At 40.0% G+C, this 18,377-nt stretch overlaps 1 protein-coding gene across 1 annotated transcript in view; it reads right to left on the bottom strand.

The window, feature by feature from the left end:
• The window catches only part of MPP3 (membrane palmitoylated protein 3), a 28,681-nt gene extending 10,310 nt beyond the window's left edge, over positions 1-18,371 (bottom strand). The window contains exons 1-14 of the mRNA XM_009648231.2: positions 18,265-18,371; positions 15,812-15,922; positions 14,482-14,600; positions 13,907-13,984; positions 12,472-12,552; positions 11,793-11,930; positions 10,775-10,856; positions 9,185-9,270; positions 7,588-7,662; positions 6,340-6,536; positions 4,492-4,556; positions 2,572-2,592; positions 818-859; positions 255-419 (exon numbers count right to left, since the gene is read on the bottom strand). Of these exons, the coding sequence (XP_009646526.1) occupies positions 255-419; positions 818-859; positions 2,572-2,592; positions 4,492-4,556; positions 6,340-6,536; positions 7,588-7,662; positions 9,185-9,270; positions 10,775-10,856; positions 11,793-11,930; positions 12,472-12,552; positions 13,907-13,984; positions 14,482-14,600; positions 15,812-15,836 (1,174 nt within the window). The 5' untranslated portion in view covers positions 15,837-15,922; positions 18,265-18,371. The remainder of the gene's footprint in view (positions 1-254; positions 420-817; positions 860-2,571; positions 2,593-4,491; positions 4,557-6,339; positions 6,537-7,587; positions 7,663-9,184; positions 9,271-10,774; positions 10,857-11,792; positions 11,931-12,471; positions 12,553-13,906; positions 13,985-14,481; positions 14,601-15,811; positions 15,923-18,264) is intronic.
• Between the last annotated feature and the right edge of the window lie 6 nt (positions 18,372-18,377).

The raw sequence follows: 18,377 nt of genomic DNA, 5'->3' as shown, positions 1-18,377 counted from the left end.
ATCATTATGTTTAGGAGGATTTGGTGAATTTATGGAGGGTTTTTTTGTGGGGGGAAGGGTTGGTTGGGGTTGTTGGTTTTTTTTTTTATATGTCATTTAAAAGAAGAGAACAACCTCTGACCAAACCCAGCAAAACCTTTAAAAAAACCCCATCAGAACCCCAAACCCAAACACTTAAAGAAAGCCTCTTGGAGCACAGGTGGTAAGGGAAGAGGGAGATACGTGAAAGATTTTGAACCAATTGTGTATCTTACCAATCAAAACCACCAGCCTCTGCTGTTCACCAGGCTGCTGCTGGTATTTCGTGACTTCTTCGTATGTTAGGAACTCTGCTGCGTCTGCCTGCTCTGCTTGCTTTCCTTCATTCAGGCTGTTCTCCTTCTCTTTACGACTTAATCTAAAGCTCCTGCGTAAGCCAGCTGTAGAGGAAAACAAAAGATATATTAAGTCATGTCTACGCTTATCTAAGTTTTCAAGCTTGTTCAGCTAGAAGTTACTCTGTCTTTGAATACAAGTTACTCTCACAAATTTTTTTAATAAATTAATGCACATATGCTAATCTTAAAGATGAAAAATTTGCATATTGGGTAGAAAACCAAGCACCCGATCTGTAATAAACCCCCCTCATATCACCTTGAGTTGCCAAGAGTCGGCTATGCTGAAGTCCAGTTATGCCTCTGCACACAGATAATCTGGTTTATCAATGTATGGGAAATTAATGTAAATAGGCTAGGTTTTCTTTTTTAATTTTTTTTTTTTTTTTTTTTTTTTTTGCAGGGGGGTGTTAGGGAAGAGGAAAGGGACTTTGGTTTCTCACCTATGTACTGTCCGTTGAAATATCCTTCACAGTCACAGTCTTCTGTAAATTAAAAAGCAGGGGGTAGGGAGGGTAAGGGCACAGGGGAGAGGAGAGAGACATCTTAAACAGTGCCTGTGATACGAGTCTGGCTCATTGGTGAGGGAAGAAGTTTTATATCCTGCATTACATATATATTTTTTTTCCCAACACAAATATTAATGATACAAAAAATTATTTGCCTTGGCTAGTGGTTTCTATTTTTAAAAATGCTTGATGTCAATATTGCATAAGTGAATTTTACATCTTGGTATTTCCAGTTCCCAGAATTTAAGCTCTTCAGCGTTCATTACATTTGATCAGCGCTGCTGCTAAAAGCATAACATTCAGACCTAAGTAAAAAAGAACACCCCACAAACACAGAGCTCTTTTTTTAATGTATGACTTTACAAATGGGAACAATTGGGTAAGGATATTCCTTTTCTAATATTGCAGTATCATTGGGGCTTGGAGAAAAGGGAATCAGAGAGGACTGAAATATGGAGCTCTAAACACCTTTGTTTTGACTAAGTTAAGTTATCATTGCTTATTAATCCTTTATTAAAAAGGCAAAGATTTGATGCTTTTGTCATATGCATGTATATAAAATAATATGCAAATCTATGTTAAAAAAAGCCAAACTACCCTCCTCAAACTACAACCACCCCAAGGCCCCTAAAGGTATGCAAAAAAACCCCATAATACTTCGCTGCAAAACACACTACTGCGATCCTAAGATAAATATTGACTTCTTATACTTCCTTAAAGAGGGCTACCTGGCCTGTTAAAATTGAGGCACCTGTGCCCTGCAATATCCACAGAACTGCACTCATTTCAAGAAGGAGGTGTACGGTTCGGGGTCCAGCCCAACCACAGGCAAAAATATACGCAGCTTAAGCCTTTAACAAAACATGCCAATCCAGAGAAAGAGCTTTGGGGTTTAACGAATAGTTGCATGCAAGTAAGTAATCAAGCAATGCCAATATATACTCATAGAACATTAGCTGCCATTAATGGCAACACAAGCCTACCCACAGCTAAGATCAGAGCTATCTTCTGTTGCTGAAGGTAGGCTCTGCTTCCACACTCACACTTTGATAGGGAATACCAGTCACGGCCAGCTAGTTATAGGAAATGATTAGTTCTTTCGCCAAAGTTGATGGAATACCAATACTTGGAATATTATTCTCAAGAAGCATATGTAATGTGGGAAAAAAATAAAAATTAAAAAATCACAGCATGCAGAATTCAAAAGAAAATGCCTGATATTTGGAAAAGCGTGTGGTACAGATAAACTGCATGAGCCCCACACAGTTGCTCATAATGAAAATAACACAGAAAACAGTCTAAATGAACAGTAAAGAAAAATAAATTTGGATTGATACAGGTGCTCTAAAATGTTAAACCCCAGCATTTCTTTATTTTTTTAAAGAAATACCAGATACAAAGACTGCATTTAACTTGCAACTCTATCAACCTCAGTCAGAAACCTACAGAACACGTAAATGCGTATCAGAAGACACAAATAATTTCTCTTGAATTGAGAGTAAATTTAGAAGTTATCATTACCCAAGTCATCAATCCAAATTAAATTATTTTAAATAATAACTCAGGAATAAACTGCTGTAGGAACAAGCTATATCTACCATTCTCTTTGCTTGGGGGCTTTGTGAGTATTTTAGAAAATGCACTGGTTGTTTATATTCAGACAGAAAATGAGTCAGGAGAGTACCTACCTTTGTCGGAAGACTGATCATCTGTAGTTAGCATGAAAGGCAGAGTTGTGATATTAAAAGACTGGCAAATGATTTGAGTAAAATTAGAGGGAATGGAAAGGCAGGTTCTTCTGGTCTGATTTGCTTAACAGGCTTTCTATCTTAAAAAAAAATGCAGTCATGTACCCTTATCAACTAATTAAAGACTTTTTTGCTAAAATATAGCATTATAATCAGTTATCAGCTTAATTGTCTCAAGAAAGTCTGACAAAAATGGCTGTAGCGATCCTTATTACATGCCTCCTAACGCTGAATGTGACAGAAACTAATTTGGAAAAGCTTAATTTAAATCAGTAACACTATTTTGTAATTTGGTTGAGCACCTTCCCTCCTCACAGAATCACAGAATCGTAAGGGTTGGAAGGGACCTCAGGAGATCATCTAGTCCAACCCCCCTGCTAAAGGAGGCTCACCTAGAGCATGCTACACAGGACTTCATCCAGGCGGGCTTTGAATATCTCCAGAGAAGGAGACTCCACACCCTCCCTGGGCAGCCTGTTCCAGTGCTCTGCCACCCTCAGAGTGAAGAAGTTCTTCCTCATATTCAGCTGAAACCTCTTATGTTTCAGTTTGCATCCATTGCCCCTAGTCCTGTTGCTGGACACCACTGCAAACAGACTGCTTCCGTCCTCTTGACTTCCGCCCTTAAGATATTTGTATGTGTTGATGAGATCCCCTCTCAGTCTTCTCTTCTTCAGGCTGAACAAGCCCAACTCTCTCAGCCTTTCCTCGTAGGGGAGATGCTCCAGTCCCTTTATCATCCTAGTAGCTCTCCTCTGGACTCTTTCTAGGAGTTCCTAGTCTTTCTTGAACTGGGGAGCCCAGAACTGGACACAGTACTCCAGGTGGGGTCTCACCAGGGCAGAGTAGAGGGGGAGGATAACCTCCCTCGACCTGCTGGCCACACTCCTCTTAATACACCCCAGGATACCATTGGCCTTCTTGGCAACAAGGGCACATTGCTGGCTCATGGTCAGCTTATTGTCCCAGGTCCCTCTCAGCAGAGCTGCTATCTAGCAGGTCATCCCCCAGCCTGTATTGGTGCATGGTGCTCTTTGTAGCAGAATACCTGCATCTCTGTAAGAATACCGGTATCTCTTTATGAGATGTGCCATGCACCATGGGTCAGAAGTTCACTTATGTATCACTGAAGACGGACAATTTCCAGCTTCCTAGCCTCCACGAGGGTGGCACTCCTAGCAGTATCTGGCTTCACCCAGTCACAGGGCTGCCTCACACATCAATAATAGCTGTGCTGAGGTACCCAGGAGCAACAGGAATGTTATAGTCTGGGATAATACAGAACGTCTTCTGCCTTTCATCGCTGACTAGCAATTTCACCACAAGTAGCAGTTTTCATGTGAATAATTCACTGACAAATGCTTCAGAGCTGTAAACAAGAATCACTTTAAAGTCTACTTAAGACCAGCTCTCGTAATGCTAAGCCTGAAATGCAAGTGGTATTGCCAGCTCCAGTGATTTTTATCCTTAAAGCTACAGTTTATTTTCATACGAGCTTAGAGCCTTCTCAGGCACTTATGCAAGAATGTCAAGAAGTGTGCACTGGGTTACTTTTGCAGCTTTCCAGTTTCAAACCATAGAAAAAATGTGAACATGAGCAAATTTCAAAGCATCTAAACAACTTGCAAGGCCTCATGTTCTTGAAAGGTGGACGAGAGGACAGCCATGTTTTTTGAAAACAATAGGCATTAGCAACACAGGATCAAGCTCAAACCCAAATCCTCTCCCGTGGCAGCTTGTATCCATGCAAATCAATCAATGAGAGATTACACAAAACATTCAAATGCATCATTATTGAAATAACAGAAAAATACCGAGAAGTTGGTATCAACTAAGACATCACTGAAGGAACAGACTTACATAATGGTTTCTTCACAGTTCTGGGATTCTGCAAAGTGCCTATTGTTCTTCTGTAAGTCAATCGTCTAAATAGAAAACAATCATATTTTAGCCATGCAAGCTCAGAATTGTAAAGAATTTACAGCATGTTATACATATAGCACTGAAAATAAAAAATTAAATAGTGCTTTTCCTTTTAAAAATACAAAACGTCTCTGATTCAACACTTTAAAAGACTTTTTCTTTAAAACCATGATGGTCCCAGACTGCTACTGATAAGTGACTGAGGGAGAAGATTCAAAAACGTTTTAGGCTTTCATACCTCAGAGCACAGAAATCAACAGCACGTTACTTCTACCAATGTAATTTTTTTTTCTATTTCCTTTCCCCTAGTCAATCTTTTTTGAAAGGTTAAGAAAACAACTATTCTATTCTACTCTAATTCTGCTGAGAATCTAACTTCTATTTGCCATTTTTACAAAGGATGGGCAAAATTCCTGTGTGCCACATTCCTAAAACCACTAACCTTAAAGAGACCTTGAAAGTAGAGAACCTGTCCCCGAAATGATCGCTGCAGCTATGCATAGTCAGAAATTATCCACTGCATTCCAGATCAGTTTGGAGTTTTCCGTTATTTAGTATCAAACAAACCAAGTTACCCAGCTTACGTGAAAATGTGAGAGCAGAGTATCAAGTAAAATTTTCTGAAGTGTTAAAACCATGAACCAGAGCTCAACTCCGAATCTTCCAGTCTTGAATTTGCTCAAAAACCCCACCCACCCCCAAAAACCCAAAACAAAAAAACCCCCCCAAGAACCAGCACAAAAATCCAATCCCCAGGAAACCCCTCACTGTTGGCAAAGGAAACCACATTTTCTTCCTGAAGGAAAAGACCAACATTCACAACAGACTAAAGAAGATGCTCAGACATTTATGCAGTCACTCGGGAAACAGACGCTGAAGCAGTTTCTCTATTATTGCATACATTGACATGTAGTTTACAACATGTGAAAAAAAAAGAAAAAGGAGAAAAAAAACCCCCAAAGGACTGCAGTGTGGCAGCATCTGTTGACAAATATGCATGCACAGGAAGGGGGATAGCTGGTCAGGCAGAGTTTGCCTAGTATTTCAAAGGAGCATTCATAGAGCGGAGCAAAGTCCTCTATTAGAAACCTATGCAAATCTTGGAGGCCAGCAATCAAGTCAGAGCTGTTTTATTCTTAGATACCCCACCTTTGCAACACCTACAATCTGAAGACAACACGTCCAGTAATTTGGAGTAAGAATCATACAATGAGACCAGTGGCCTAGATCAGATTCCTTCTTAAATATAAGCCTTCTGCACTGTAATACAAGACTTGGGGGATATGTTTGCTTTAGAAGATGCACATATCTTGCTGTAAAAACAAAGAGACCTCAAGGTTTAGAAAGTATCCGGGTCCAAGCTAAATACTCTCAGAAGAAAGATCAGATACACTTTTTTGACTACTACAACATGCATAAATTCAAAATCGTTACAATAAATCAGCATTTCCTCTTATACTATTGAAGCAACACGTCTGTGAAATCAGTGCCTCTGTAAGCCAAAAGGTTCAAGACACTGATATTCTACTTTTCATTTCATATATGTTTGTTTAGCAATTGCTTCTGTCTCAATGCTAAGAAGCGTAAGTCAATGGCAAACTAGCCAAGGAAAGCTAGGAAGTTTATTGTGCAATTGAGGAGGATGGAGCTTTTCAGCACTTTCCTCTAAGCATCTGCTGTTCACCCTGGCATGATCCTACCCTTCATTTCCTGTGAAAAAAGGCAGCATAAAATCAGTGAGACATTGTATGTGTGAGAAAAACTCTGTAATCTTCACTGACAAACCTTTCTTGGAACTGTTTTGAGGGGATCAAGCCTGCTCTGAGGTTGGTATCTCCAACTCGCTTTGCTTGCCACCACGTAGGATCATCTTGGCTTACAACTTCTAGGACATGTCGTCTCTTAAATGGCAGCCCAGCCTCCTGGCAGGGAATGGCTCTGTCTTCTTTGGGATTATAGCAGAAAAGCGCCCTCATAAACACCTTTAAAAGAAAGTAACACATCCTTTCTTCTTGTCCTATTTGGGATTTCAAACTACCTTTAAAAGGCTTCCCCAATGCTTACACTGCTAACTATATACTCTTCATCTCTCCTTTATGCTTTACAGTACTCAAAAATACTGAAATCTAGTCAAGCTGCACCTGCATTTTGACTTACTTATGCAGAAAAATTAACTTTCAAGCACATACCCAGTCACTATGTATTGGCATTGCAGAACACAAGACTCAATTATCAAAGTCCCAAGAAACCCAGTTCACAGTCTACGCAAGTACAAAATGCAACCAACAAAGGAAAAAAATTAAGGGGAGGGAGAAAACAGTAAAAAGGGATTCATGGCGAAGTTGCCTAATTATAAAGACTGTCCTCAAAATGCTCCTTTAACGCATCAAAATCTACTATTTCAATTTGGATTTGTATCTTACCACTATATAATGCATCACAATAGAACTACTTTTAAAAGAAGTGATTTGCGGGGCTTCACGGAAAAAACTGGCAACTGAAAGCAGGGAAGCAGAACTAGAGGTCAACAGAGGAATCCCGCAAGGGACCTGTCAAACAGGAAGCCATTGCTGGTCGAGAAGGGCAAACAGAGCACTCGGAGAGGCACGTCGATGTTTGCAGTGGGCTAATGGGGTCGCCTGATGAATGCAGCTCTGTTTGCAAATAGGTCTGTTTTGACTCAAGCGAGTGGCAAAATGCCCAGAGATAATGGACAGATAGCAGCTGCCATGGTAAGAGGAGACTGGCAGGAACACCAATATTAATTACGTGAGCAAAAAGAAGAGGTTAGATTTCAGAAATGTTACGAAAGAACATGTGCCAAGATGATGAAGAGGAGAGGTGTCACCTAAGTAATTCTACTGAATAAAAGGGCACTGCATTTTACAACAAGAAACTGCTCTACTATCTTTTTAGTTCAATTATGGGTCTGGGACACTCCTCACTAAAAAAGCAGGGATCTTGCATTTACAGAGATGCCAGCATTGTGTAAACATGAAAACGTGTGCTTCAGTATTTCACCAAGTTGCGTACCTTGCTGTCTTTTAGACGATCCTCTTCTTTGATGGCTGGAATTATTTTTAACGTTATTGACCCCTGAGACTGAGCCTGAGGAAGAGAGAAACGTGTTTTACTGTGAAAGCAGGACAAGGACACAAAGCAGACAGACTATTCAAGGTCCAGTTTCGGAGCTAGCATCTGTCTCTTCTCAGAACTTTAACAGGCCAAGCTAATCTGCTATTTAACTTCATGACAGAGACTATCATGAAATTACATGCATCCTCCACAACAATGTCTTCCCCATGGAGACATCCACAGTAACTACTTGATTAGAACATATCAAGACCTGCATTAAAATTCCTTCACTTGCTTTTAGCAACTGCATTAATTTCTGGATGACAGTTCACAGGGCATTAAATACTTCTGTGGCTTTTAGTACGGCACTAACTTAAGTTTTTGCAGACTAACCATTTTGAAGTGCTCCTTTGAGAAATATTGCTGTATTTTCCCACATAGTGGCTAAGCGGTTAGGGTGAAATGTAAACATCTACAAAGCAAACATTTACTTTCACTCAAAATCTTTGCCAGTAAATTTCAACTATTAGTGACAGTAAATTAAAAAGCACTTCCAGGTGCTTTGGAAGTCTAGAATACGTTTATCTCATCTATTTTAGATTCCTTATTTTGGATGAGATGAACTGTGTCCTAGAGAAGCCTGCTATTCTGCACAGATTAAAAAGGAAACCCAGACAATCAGCTTGGACAAAGATTTGTAGCTCTTCCTCAAAAAATAAATCGTGAAAAGGAAACTATTACATTGCAGGCATGTAAAACAGGATAGATGACTAGCATTCCAGCATCCCCACAAATAAAATTACACAGCATTTCAAAATACGATTTTGATCCTGCCCACCCAAGTGCAAAGCAGTCATTCTCCTTATTCAGGATTACTTTGATCCAAATCTAAATTAGGTGATGGAACCGATGCCAGATACTTCAGTATCCTAGTGCTGCCATTCTTCTTACTGTGTCCCTAACTCCACTCCACACAATGACAAGAGGGAACCAAGCCACAGGAGGGGAGTCAGAGACAAATAAGCCTAAGAGCTACAACACTTTCTGCAATGCAGCAGGCAGATCACAGATGTGGAGGTTTAGTTACCAAAACTTGTGGGCATTAATGTTAGAGAAGCTTGAAGCAAGAACTTGCTAATGTTACAAGGAATCTGCTGGTAAAGAACAGACTGACAGCTCTACTGGACACACATCCAAGACTTTCTTCAGCTTCCTAACGTACCTTATTATGAATAAACTACTTATCTTCTAGGAATGCATTTTTAATTTGCAAATTGCTCGTCATCAACAAAGTTTGAAATGAAAGTTCTCACCAGAGCAACATGTAACCTTCTATTTATATCTTACTTGGTACCGACTCAGTTTGCACAAGTTTCTGAAGTCAAAAGGAGAAGACTAATCCACTGGGAGAAGAAAAACTCTTAATGCAAAGACAAGCAGGGATTGCACCTTTTAGCTCTATACATATGTTAAACTCATGGTTAAATTTCATCACCTATTGTAATCACTAGATCACTCAACAGAAAAGATCTTGAAATGAAAAATCAGTGCAGACCAAAATCTGACTTATTTCTTCTGGTCGTTTGTGAAGCACAGTAATACCATTGACTTCTCTTAGTTCATCTCCAACATGGACAAGACCTGAAAAGACAGTAAGTAAATAAAAATAAGTCTACAGACTGGGAAGCACCACTCCTCTGATGTCCAGCCTAGGTCGATAGCATGTACCCCTTCACCTCCCTTCCCCTAAATGCGTCTCCCACCAGAGCCAAATGCCTCTGTTGGCAATCTGCTCTGAAGCCTCCCGCCCTCAGGCCATACGGCTTTTTTTTTTTTTTTCCCACGCAGCACAGTCTCATAGGAGACCAGAGGGGAGACAGGAGAACATGTGGCAAGGTACTCTGGAAAATCACTGCCTCTATATTTGGATCAGCCCTAAGAATCAAAACTGGAATAGTTTCATGAAGATGATCAAATCTCATAGAGTTGGGAGACACGCTGCTCACCGCAACGGCAGAAACGACATGGTCGTCAACTGACAGATCAACACTACACAGTCCCAGAGAGAACGCTGGTCTAATTTTTTTAACAAGCCATGAAGAGGCTCTTACAAGTTTTAGGTTTGTTTATCCAGTAAGAAATATTGTACTTGTGTTATATAACTACAGTTAACTGACGTAAAAGGATTCCTCAGTAAAGCAAACAGAAAACCGCACACACAATATACTGAATACACCAAGATACTAGACTAAAAGTAAAAACCATTCTTTTCTTTCTTCTGAAGCTTAGACCTACTTCTCCCATCTCTGGTGGCATTTTGTCCTAGCGGCTATTTCAGAGAAAAACATATCTAATTAAATTAATAGATTACTGATGAAACACAGAAATGCTAAGCGCACGCTCTAGTCATTTCATATTACATTTATCAGATTACACTAATTTGAAGAACGATAACGATCAAGAAGAAAGCTGTAATTAGCTAATATTTTTTCATCACAGTAATTCATTAATTCTGGGATTGCATTACTTGTATATTAAAAAAAGAGCATGAGGCTCGGAGTCTATAATTCTCATGTAAAGTCAATTCAGCTTATTTAATAGAATCTGGATGCTCACTTTCTAGAAAATGGAAGGTCAAATCCTGCAGGAATTAACCCCGTATATCCTGAAATGTTGAATGACAGCCTACCCATGGAAGACTCTCCTGCCACTAGACACCCAAAATTCAGTTGTCCAGTGAGCTTACCACGTAGGCTCCCTTTACAGTCAGTAAGGAAGAAAGGCAATTCTAGCAGTGACCTATCACATTCTGAAGCTCCTTGGGATGATTTGTTCTCCAACAACATCCACCTCCCTCCACTGACTACACAGAGAGACTACATACTAGGTTCAGACTCAACATTTAACAGTTGCCCATTAATATTTCAATAAGCTCTTATCTTTTTTTTTTTGGTACAAACCAGACTATACATATATTAAACGCCCATGCCCAAAGGACTGGCTTTGGAATGAATAACCATCGGATTTAGTTAAGAGATTATTGCTCTAGGTATGTGTCTACAGTCCATTTGTGCATGCATAATTTGGGGAATTTTAAAACAGTTTATAAATGCAATTTTAAATCCCCTTTTCTTCAGAAACTTACCGCTACGATCAGCTGCACCACCTCTCATGATCCTTGCTACAATCACAGCTCCTGTATGCTCATCTCTTCTGATGGTAGCTCCCTGAAGGAAAACATACCCCTCCATGAAACCATCATAAAAATTTTGCTTAGAATGCAGTAAGCGGTGAAATAACACGTAAGCTAATGTGTCTTTTAAACTGGAGTTAATTTGTTCTATAAATTTTGTCTTCCTCCTTGACAATTTTCACCATTATTCAACTTTTGCCTGTGCCCACGTCATGCGATTGTGGAAAGGTGGGCACACCGTCCTTTCTGCCGACTTTGCTTACGCCACCTACGTTACTGTGGTGATCAAAGTCACTCAAGTGCACAAAGCAGAATTTCTTACAACAAGCCTTCGCTGCGTCTTCTAAATCTTTATACAATACAGCCAGCACTTTTACATTTAAAGGCAAGGAAAGCCAAGTAAATAGATTTTTTTTTTCCCCCCTTCTCCTACTTCTGCTGGCACTATAATGCTTTAATCAGGAATTAAGTTATTGCTCTCTTCTACTACAGTCACACACAAAAAGCACTTTAGCAGATTTCTTCCCCAACGCAATTGTTTTTTCTTAGGAAATCAATTTTTCAATCTGTATAAAAATAGTACCTTGGCAATATAATGTTTACATACAGCTATCAAACATGCTCTTACCATAGATCACTGACTTTTATGCAAATGAAGGTATTAATTCACTGAACGTTAGCTACAATATGAAAATAATTAATATGTATAAGCGTAACTGCTTCAACACAGTTTCCTCAGAGATCGTGTTCCCTGTGTTAACTGGCGTTACAAATCCGTGCCTACAAAGCATCTCATGGAAAACTGTGAAGGTGTATTTACCAAAGTATTCTTTTTATGTTATTTTACTAGCTTCAGAACACTCCTAGTTTTTGCAGACTGATGACATCTTCAAGTATCTCCTCCATACTCACAATAACGCTTTTTGCACTACACAGTTTTATGACTAGAGATAGGTTATCTTATATGTACCAAGGGTTCTTTATTTTTCACTAGCCGAACAATTTTCACTGATTCCTCATCAAAATCATCATCAAAGTTATCAGGTAGAGGTGGAAGGACTGGGTCAAAGTTCTTCTGTGCTACAGTGTCATGTACTACAAGCATTGCCTGCATAAAGGAAGTAAGAAACAGTACTTTAGTGGGGTAATATCACAGTTTCCAGTTCTCATGTTTCCAACATTACAGCAAACTTAAGCCTCCCCCTTCCCACCCTCACCATAAATCCCCCCCTCAAAGATTTAGCAATTACCTTACCCATCACGTAAACCATATATTGGCATATGTCGATATTTAAAGTAAATCCAGGCAATTACAAAGCTCAGCCTAAATAAACCTAGAGAATGGAGGTGGACTATGGAAAGAAAAAAAAGTTGAGAAATGGTAACCTTTTCTCTTCTGCTCCCTCAGAAAATACTAAGGAGGGGAGGGAAGACAACACGGTGCATTGTGCATGAAAGGCCTAGGCTGTGTCTTCCCAATCCCCTTCGCATCCTGTAGCCTGTGCAGGAGATCATAGTGGAATAGAACTACAGTTCGTAGGAGGTTTTTCCTTTCTCTTTGGGATTCTCCAGTGTATCTTTTCCATTACAAAACATGCTATTGGAATTCTGCAAAGGAATTTTGTTAAGGTCTTTGGTGCGTTTTTTACCCTTAGATGTGGCGTTGACAACAGCTGAAGTAGCTCTTTTTCTTCATTGTTCACTGGTGCAGTCTGCAATTCTTCTATAACCTTTAAAATAAAAATTAACAAGCTCAGAAGAAAAGGAGTCCACCAAATAAGATCATGTATTTGCAAGCGAGTGTTCTGGTGAGTGTTTGCTAACTTCTGTCACCCCACAAAGTAGAGTGCACAGATCAAAACCAATCCAAATCGATAGCATGTGAATCCTAAAAGAAACGAAAGCTTCTTCATCTATCTTATTTTTATTAGATAGTGCAAGAAGATATCATCAGAAAGCAGGATCCTATCCCCTAAACATATATTTTAAGAGTGATTCTGCCAATATAATTTCAGGAACAAGTTCTGAAATTTTAAAATTATATATAGAATCACTAAGTGGTATGTGAAACAACACTCTTGTGCTTGTACTGTGATAAAGGAGTTCAATCCTCCCTGTAACCAGGTAGCATTACACGTGTGGAACATGCAACAGAAGTTCCCTTGTTCCCCTGCAAAGCCTGGATACCAAAATATGCCCTGGAGTCTCAGGTCTTCCAAACAAAAGATTAGAGAAATAATGGAAGCACTTTTGCACAAGACTGGGTGGGTAAGAGGAGAGAGAAGGGGCAGGAGGGAGGAGGAAGGGAGAAGGGGTTGAGGCAAAAGCAATTTCCTTTCCCCATAAAGGGTTCTAGATGGGGAAGTCATATAGCATTAAGGTTGTTCAGCGTGGAGAAGAGAAGGCTCCTTACTGCTGCCTTTCAATATATAAGGGGTGCTTAAAGAAAGATGGAGAAAAACTCTTCACCAAGGTTTGTAGTGACAAGGGGCAGCAGTTTTAAACCAAAAGAGGGCAGATTTAGATTGGATATAAGGAAGAATTTTTTTTATGATGGGGGTAGTGAGATGCTGGAACAGGTTGCCCAGAGAAGTTGTGGATGCCCCACCACTGGAAATGTTCAAAGCCAAGCTGGACAGGGCTTTGAGCAACCTGATCTAGTGCAAGGTGGCCAAGCCCACGGCAGGGCGGTTAGGCTAGATGATCTTTCAAGGTCCCTTCCAACCCAAACTATTCTACATGAACAGCAAAGCTGCTTGGGTTGTAATGGATTTAAGTCCTTAAGACTGAATGCTTAGCTGGGATAGTCTATTGTCAAGAAAGGACCAAACGCTTTTTGCAGCCTCTCCCTTACGAAGGCCATCAATAACATCCTTCTGTTCTACCTGCCTGTGTCTGTCTTCACTGGAAATTTAATGACATGGCATTTCTGAGCTCTCGTTTCCTCAATCATGAGTGAACCTAGCCAACAGATTACAGAAACAGTTGGGGAAGATGAGAAATACGTACACACATAGCACAACTGCAAAGCTTTGATTTGTTAGAAAGTAACAGGAAAATAAGGAGACAAGAATTTTTACTCACATCTTCCACTAATCCTGCTGCACTATGTAAAACAGGAGTTGGACTCTGTCTTTCATAATGACGGAGTTTTTCATGAATCTGAAAAAGATTATTCAGGTATGTTACTACGGAGAGATATAAAACTTCCTAAATATACCTACACTGGAATATTTTTGTATCTAAGGAATATATTTTTTCTGAGAGAAGTGTGAGAAAAATAACCTCTCTTGGGGTTATTTTTGTTTTGCTGAGGAGTTTTCTAGTTTTCTTTTTGCTCATGCTAGTTTCACAGACAGCCAGAAAATCTGTTAAGACCTCAGCAGCATAAGGGAAAAAATTAAGCCGTCTCACACCGCTTTTTAGCTGCAGGGCATTGTATCTGCATTTTGGCAATGAAGGCAGTAATGTTTTTTCTGAACAAAATACGTTAATTGTCAATGAATATTCTTAATGTTTGTGCTTAAATAAATCCATGCTTTGGTCGTTATAGAAATCTACAAAAACCAGAAACTCTGGCAAAGTAAACGGTTAATAAATCATGGGACAGAGAGTAAGGAACCTGTAAGGAAAATGTATGTTCATAAATGAACTTTTACCTTCATCAGGTAGCTGAGACTCTTTTCACTGAAGACATCCCTAAGGAATCCCATCTCCTCTTTATGATTTGAATCAGGTCTTAGCTGAGATGTCAAAAGGGCCAAAGTTTCATGCAATCCTAAATTTAAATTCAAGACAGAACAAAAGCTTTGTAGCTAGCATGTCTCACAGGACCTTCTATTGCAGACTTAACATCAGCTACGTTTACTTGGGTACCATCTTGGTGAGCATTAAGTTTGCAGAGATATTTGTGCTTATCTCCACTCATTTTGTAACGCTCCCTTCTTAAGCAGCAAACACAACTTAGGATATAACATATATCATCTTAAGGCAAAAGCTACCAAAGCAATACATATTTTTGAAGACATTACTTTTGAAGTCTCCCCCTTCATATTAATTACCCTTTGTTTCTGGAACAGCTAGCCTTCTAACAAACTTGGAGTTATTAGAGTGCCACAGCAGACTCGAAAAATGGCTGAACTACCAACCTGCTGCACAGCTACCAGCTCCACTTCCCGAGCAACTTTGCTCCCAAGTGTTATCCTGCCCTTTCTACCTCCGAGGCACCTATTAGAATTTAGGTCTGACCAGAGGAGGAAAGGACTGGCATAGATCTCTACTGCAGTGGAAGCAAAGCTTGTGGCTAGTTTTCTAAAAAGTGCTTACATCAGCAATATCCCAATTTTGCATTAGGTTTTTCCTGGTGGACCATGGCTGGGAAAAAAAAAACAAGAACAAAAAAAGAGGGGGGATGGCTAAAATCTGCTCCTTTGGCTATTCTCCCCGTGAACTTTAGAGTGCATTTGGATCCAGGAGACTCAAACCCATTTCTGCTTTAAAACTCAGCATCATTAATGTATATGACTTCACCCTGGGTAGCATACTGGAGAAGCTGGTTAGCAAGCCTTGAATGGAATCACTGCATTGTAAGTCAAAGGGAACATTAACAAAGCTTACCAACACCTATTCAGAAAATATTAAGAAGTGGCACAGCGAGCAGCACAGATATAAGGGCCGATCTTTAGTAAGCATGCGTAGAAGCCAGTGTTACACTGAGAGGTCCAAGTCTGTCCATAGGAGCCTGTCTATGGGCAATATCCAGGGGCTCTTAGGATTCTTGTGAAACTAGGCATTTCCTGACATCTAACTTTATTCATTTCCACCTTTTATACTCCACCTTCCTCATTTTCTTTTAGGTAATTGCTAAGAAATGTAGTTGAACTCTCTTAATTCTATTTTATTTAACTTCAATTTGAATTCATCTCCCGTGTGGAACACATACACTAAGATTGCAGTCACTGGTCTGTTGAAAGCATGCAGATTAGTTACCTGAGTCTTCCGAAAGCACTGGCATGGCTTTGTTCTTAATCTTAGAGACAAATGTTCAACTTAAATCAACACGATTGTTTCTTCTTTCTGGACTGCGATTCAGAGGCAGTCCTGAAATGAGCAAAGATAATACCTAAGCTCAAGCATGCGAGAAAAAATGGCAATCATGTAAAAATAGTAAATTCCTAGTACCTCTTTCTCTCGAGTGTTCAGTTTAACCTGAATCAGGCAGAGTCCTGCAGTTACTCTGCTACGCAAGTAACGACACGGAAAATATTATGTTATACAACAACCATACGGTATCTTGGATAAAGCTGATGCTGAAGAGAGCAGATGCTTCCCTAGTCTATTCTCAAGACAGACGGTTTTAGAAGGCCTAAGTAACTGTCTGAAAAGACAGAAAAGAAAAAAGCATGCTTCAGAATGGATGTCTAAAAGCACCGATAAACACCATATGCACAGAAATAGAGAGCGAGCATGCAGGAATATGCCGTCACAAGATGTTCTGGGGCTTCCTAAAAGTACACCTCGAAGGAATCTACATCCCCCAGCATTCTGATGCAGACCACGCTACAAAGACATGCAACTTATTAAAGCTAGCGGGAGCGTCGCTCCATCAACCTTGGTCATGGGTACTAAGGATGCTCCAACAAACAAGGCTACTTCCATTGCTCAAAAATCCCATTAGATGCTTTTACTGCTGATTTTTCTTGTCACTGAGAGCAAATGACTCCAGAGCAATTTCATTTCAAACTGCAAAACTGAATCTATGCTTATAATGGCCAGTCCAAGATGAAACACTGTGTGTTCCAGGGCATTTAAAATCTCGTTCATGCTCATAAAATTCATCAGACTAATGCTTGCAGAAAAATAAACAGCCATAACAGCACGCAAAAATGATTAGAAAGAAATGTGATATCCTTCAGCTCTTTGCCAAATGCAATAAAGGCTGCTCCTTGTGCTTCTATTTGTAGATAAATCTCCAATATTTTGATCGCATGACACAAGTTTGATGGTTTTCTGATTCAACTTTATTTTGATTAGCCACTGGAAAGTACCGTAGTACTGCATGCCAAATTAGCACATAGCAGTTCAGCATTTTCTAGATTCCTGAGTTTCTCTACAACATACTGAACTATTACGCTCAACAGTCACCTGTGGCTTACACCCCGGATTTTCTACTGCTATGCTTAGTTAGTCCACCCGGGTATCAAAACAGAACTGCGTTCTCCAAGCAAGTGAACTGAGTGTTGAAATTTCACTCTAATCCATGGATCGTACTCAAGCGTATTACATATACTACACATTTACTTAATTAACTTTCAAAAGCATTTTTAATACCTATTGCTTTGAAGAAATAAACATTTCACACACACCCCCACACACCTCATGCCAAAAGAAACGTATAGGCTATTCACTCAACTGCTCTGGTTCCTTGAATATTGCATTTCATCTACTAAATATTTAAAATCTCTAATTATCAAGAAAGGGAACTTTAATTGTGTGCTCTGTCTTTGTAAGAACATGTGCTTCCCACAGCCAAACTTATTTACCACCAAAACCCAAGAAAACCAGAGTTATTTTCCAGACTCTTAGCGAAGAAGCATCCAACACAGGAATCTGGAAATTATGTTTTAACATTTCAAAAACCTGACAGCAAACTCAGGAGCACCACAATCAGGCAAGTTAGGCACAGCCATCAAAATGGAGGCTTCCTCTAGAGGCATTTCCCATGCTTTGTAAAAATCCTGCTAGCCAGGACTGGTTGGAATGAACAGTCAGAATGAAAAGCATTCCGTACCCATGAATTTGTCACCAGCACGCTACCTGTCAGTACTCAGGGCTGGCTTCGAGGTATCATATTCAGCCCCAGCACGTGATATTTTGCAGAAGGGTCTCAAAACCATGAATCTGCCCTTTCATCATTGTAGTATGAAGAGGCTCAAATACACTTTTCCTCTTTAAAAATACCTACCCTAAGCCATAATTAATTTTTCACACATATCCCTGTCCAGGTGTTCCCCAAGACAGAACGCTTGAGCCCCCTTCCTCACCTAGAAAAAAGCTCTGTTGATAATTGGAATGGGCTAAATAAACTAAACTGGTGCTCTATGTGGGGTCAAAGAAGGGGATTAAACATAAGCACATGTTGGCATATCCCCATTACCTTGGAAAACAAACCGAGTGTGGTTCACAGCCTAATACAACATAAAGCTTCTGTAATCCAGATACATCGGTCAAAGCGGTAGAAGATCTCATTTCAGAAAGCAGTTGCATTTTAACATTCTTCCAGGAGCCGATCACCCCAGTGATTAGGTCAGAAAATGCATCTGCATGCTAAGAAGATCATAGCTGATAGCCATGACACGGGATTTCTCCTCACTTTGCAAAATTTTGGGTACAAAGAGCATCCGAATCTGACCGAACTGGTCTTACCTGGGTACTATACCTACTTTAGCACTACAAGAGTGACCGCTCTGATGGCTGAACCAAGCACGGAGAAAACCGCACGCCGTTCCCTGTTCGCCCGGCGGGGCGGGCGCTTCGGCCGAGCCCCCACAGCTGG

The sequence above is a fragment of the Egretta garzetta genome, unplaced genomic scaffold (genome assembly GCF_000687185.1).
Source record: "Egretta garzetta isolate BGI_Z169 unplaced genomic scaffold, ASM68718v1 scaffold100, whole genome shotgun sequence".
NCBI lineage: Eukaryota > Metazoa > Chordata > Aves > Pelecaniformes > Ardeidae > Egretta > Egretta garzetta.
Note: the sequence above shows the minus strand (reverse complement) of the source record. Positions and strands in the feature narration are given on the sequence as shown.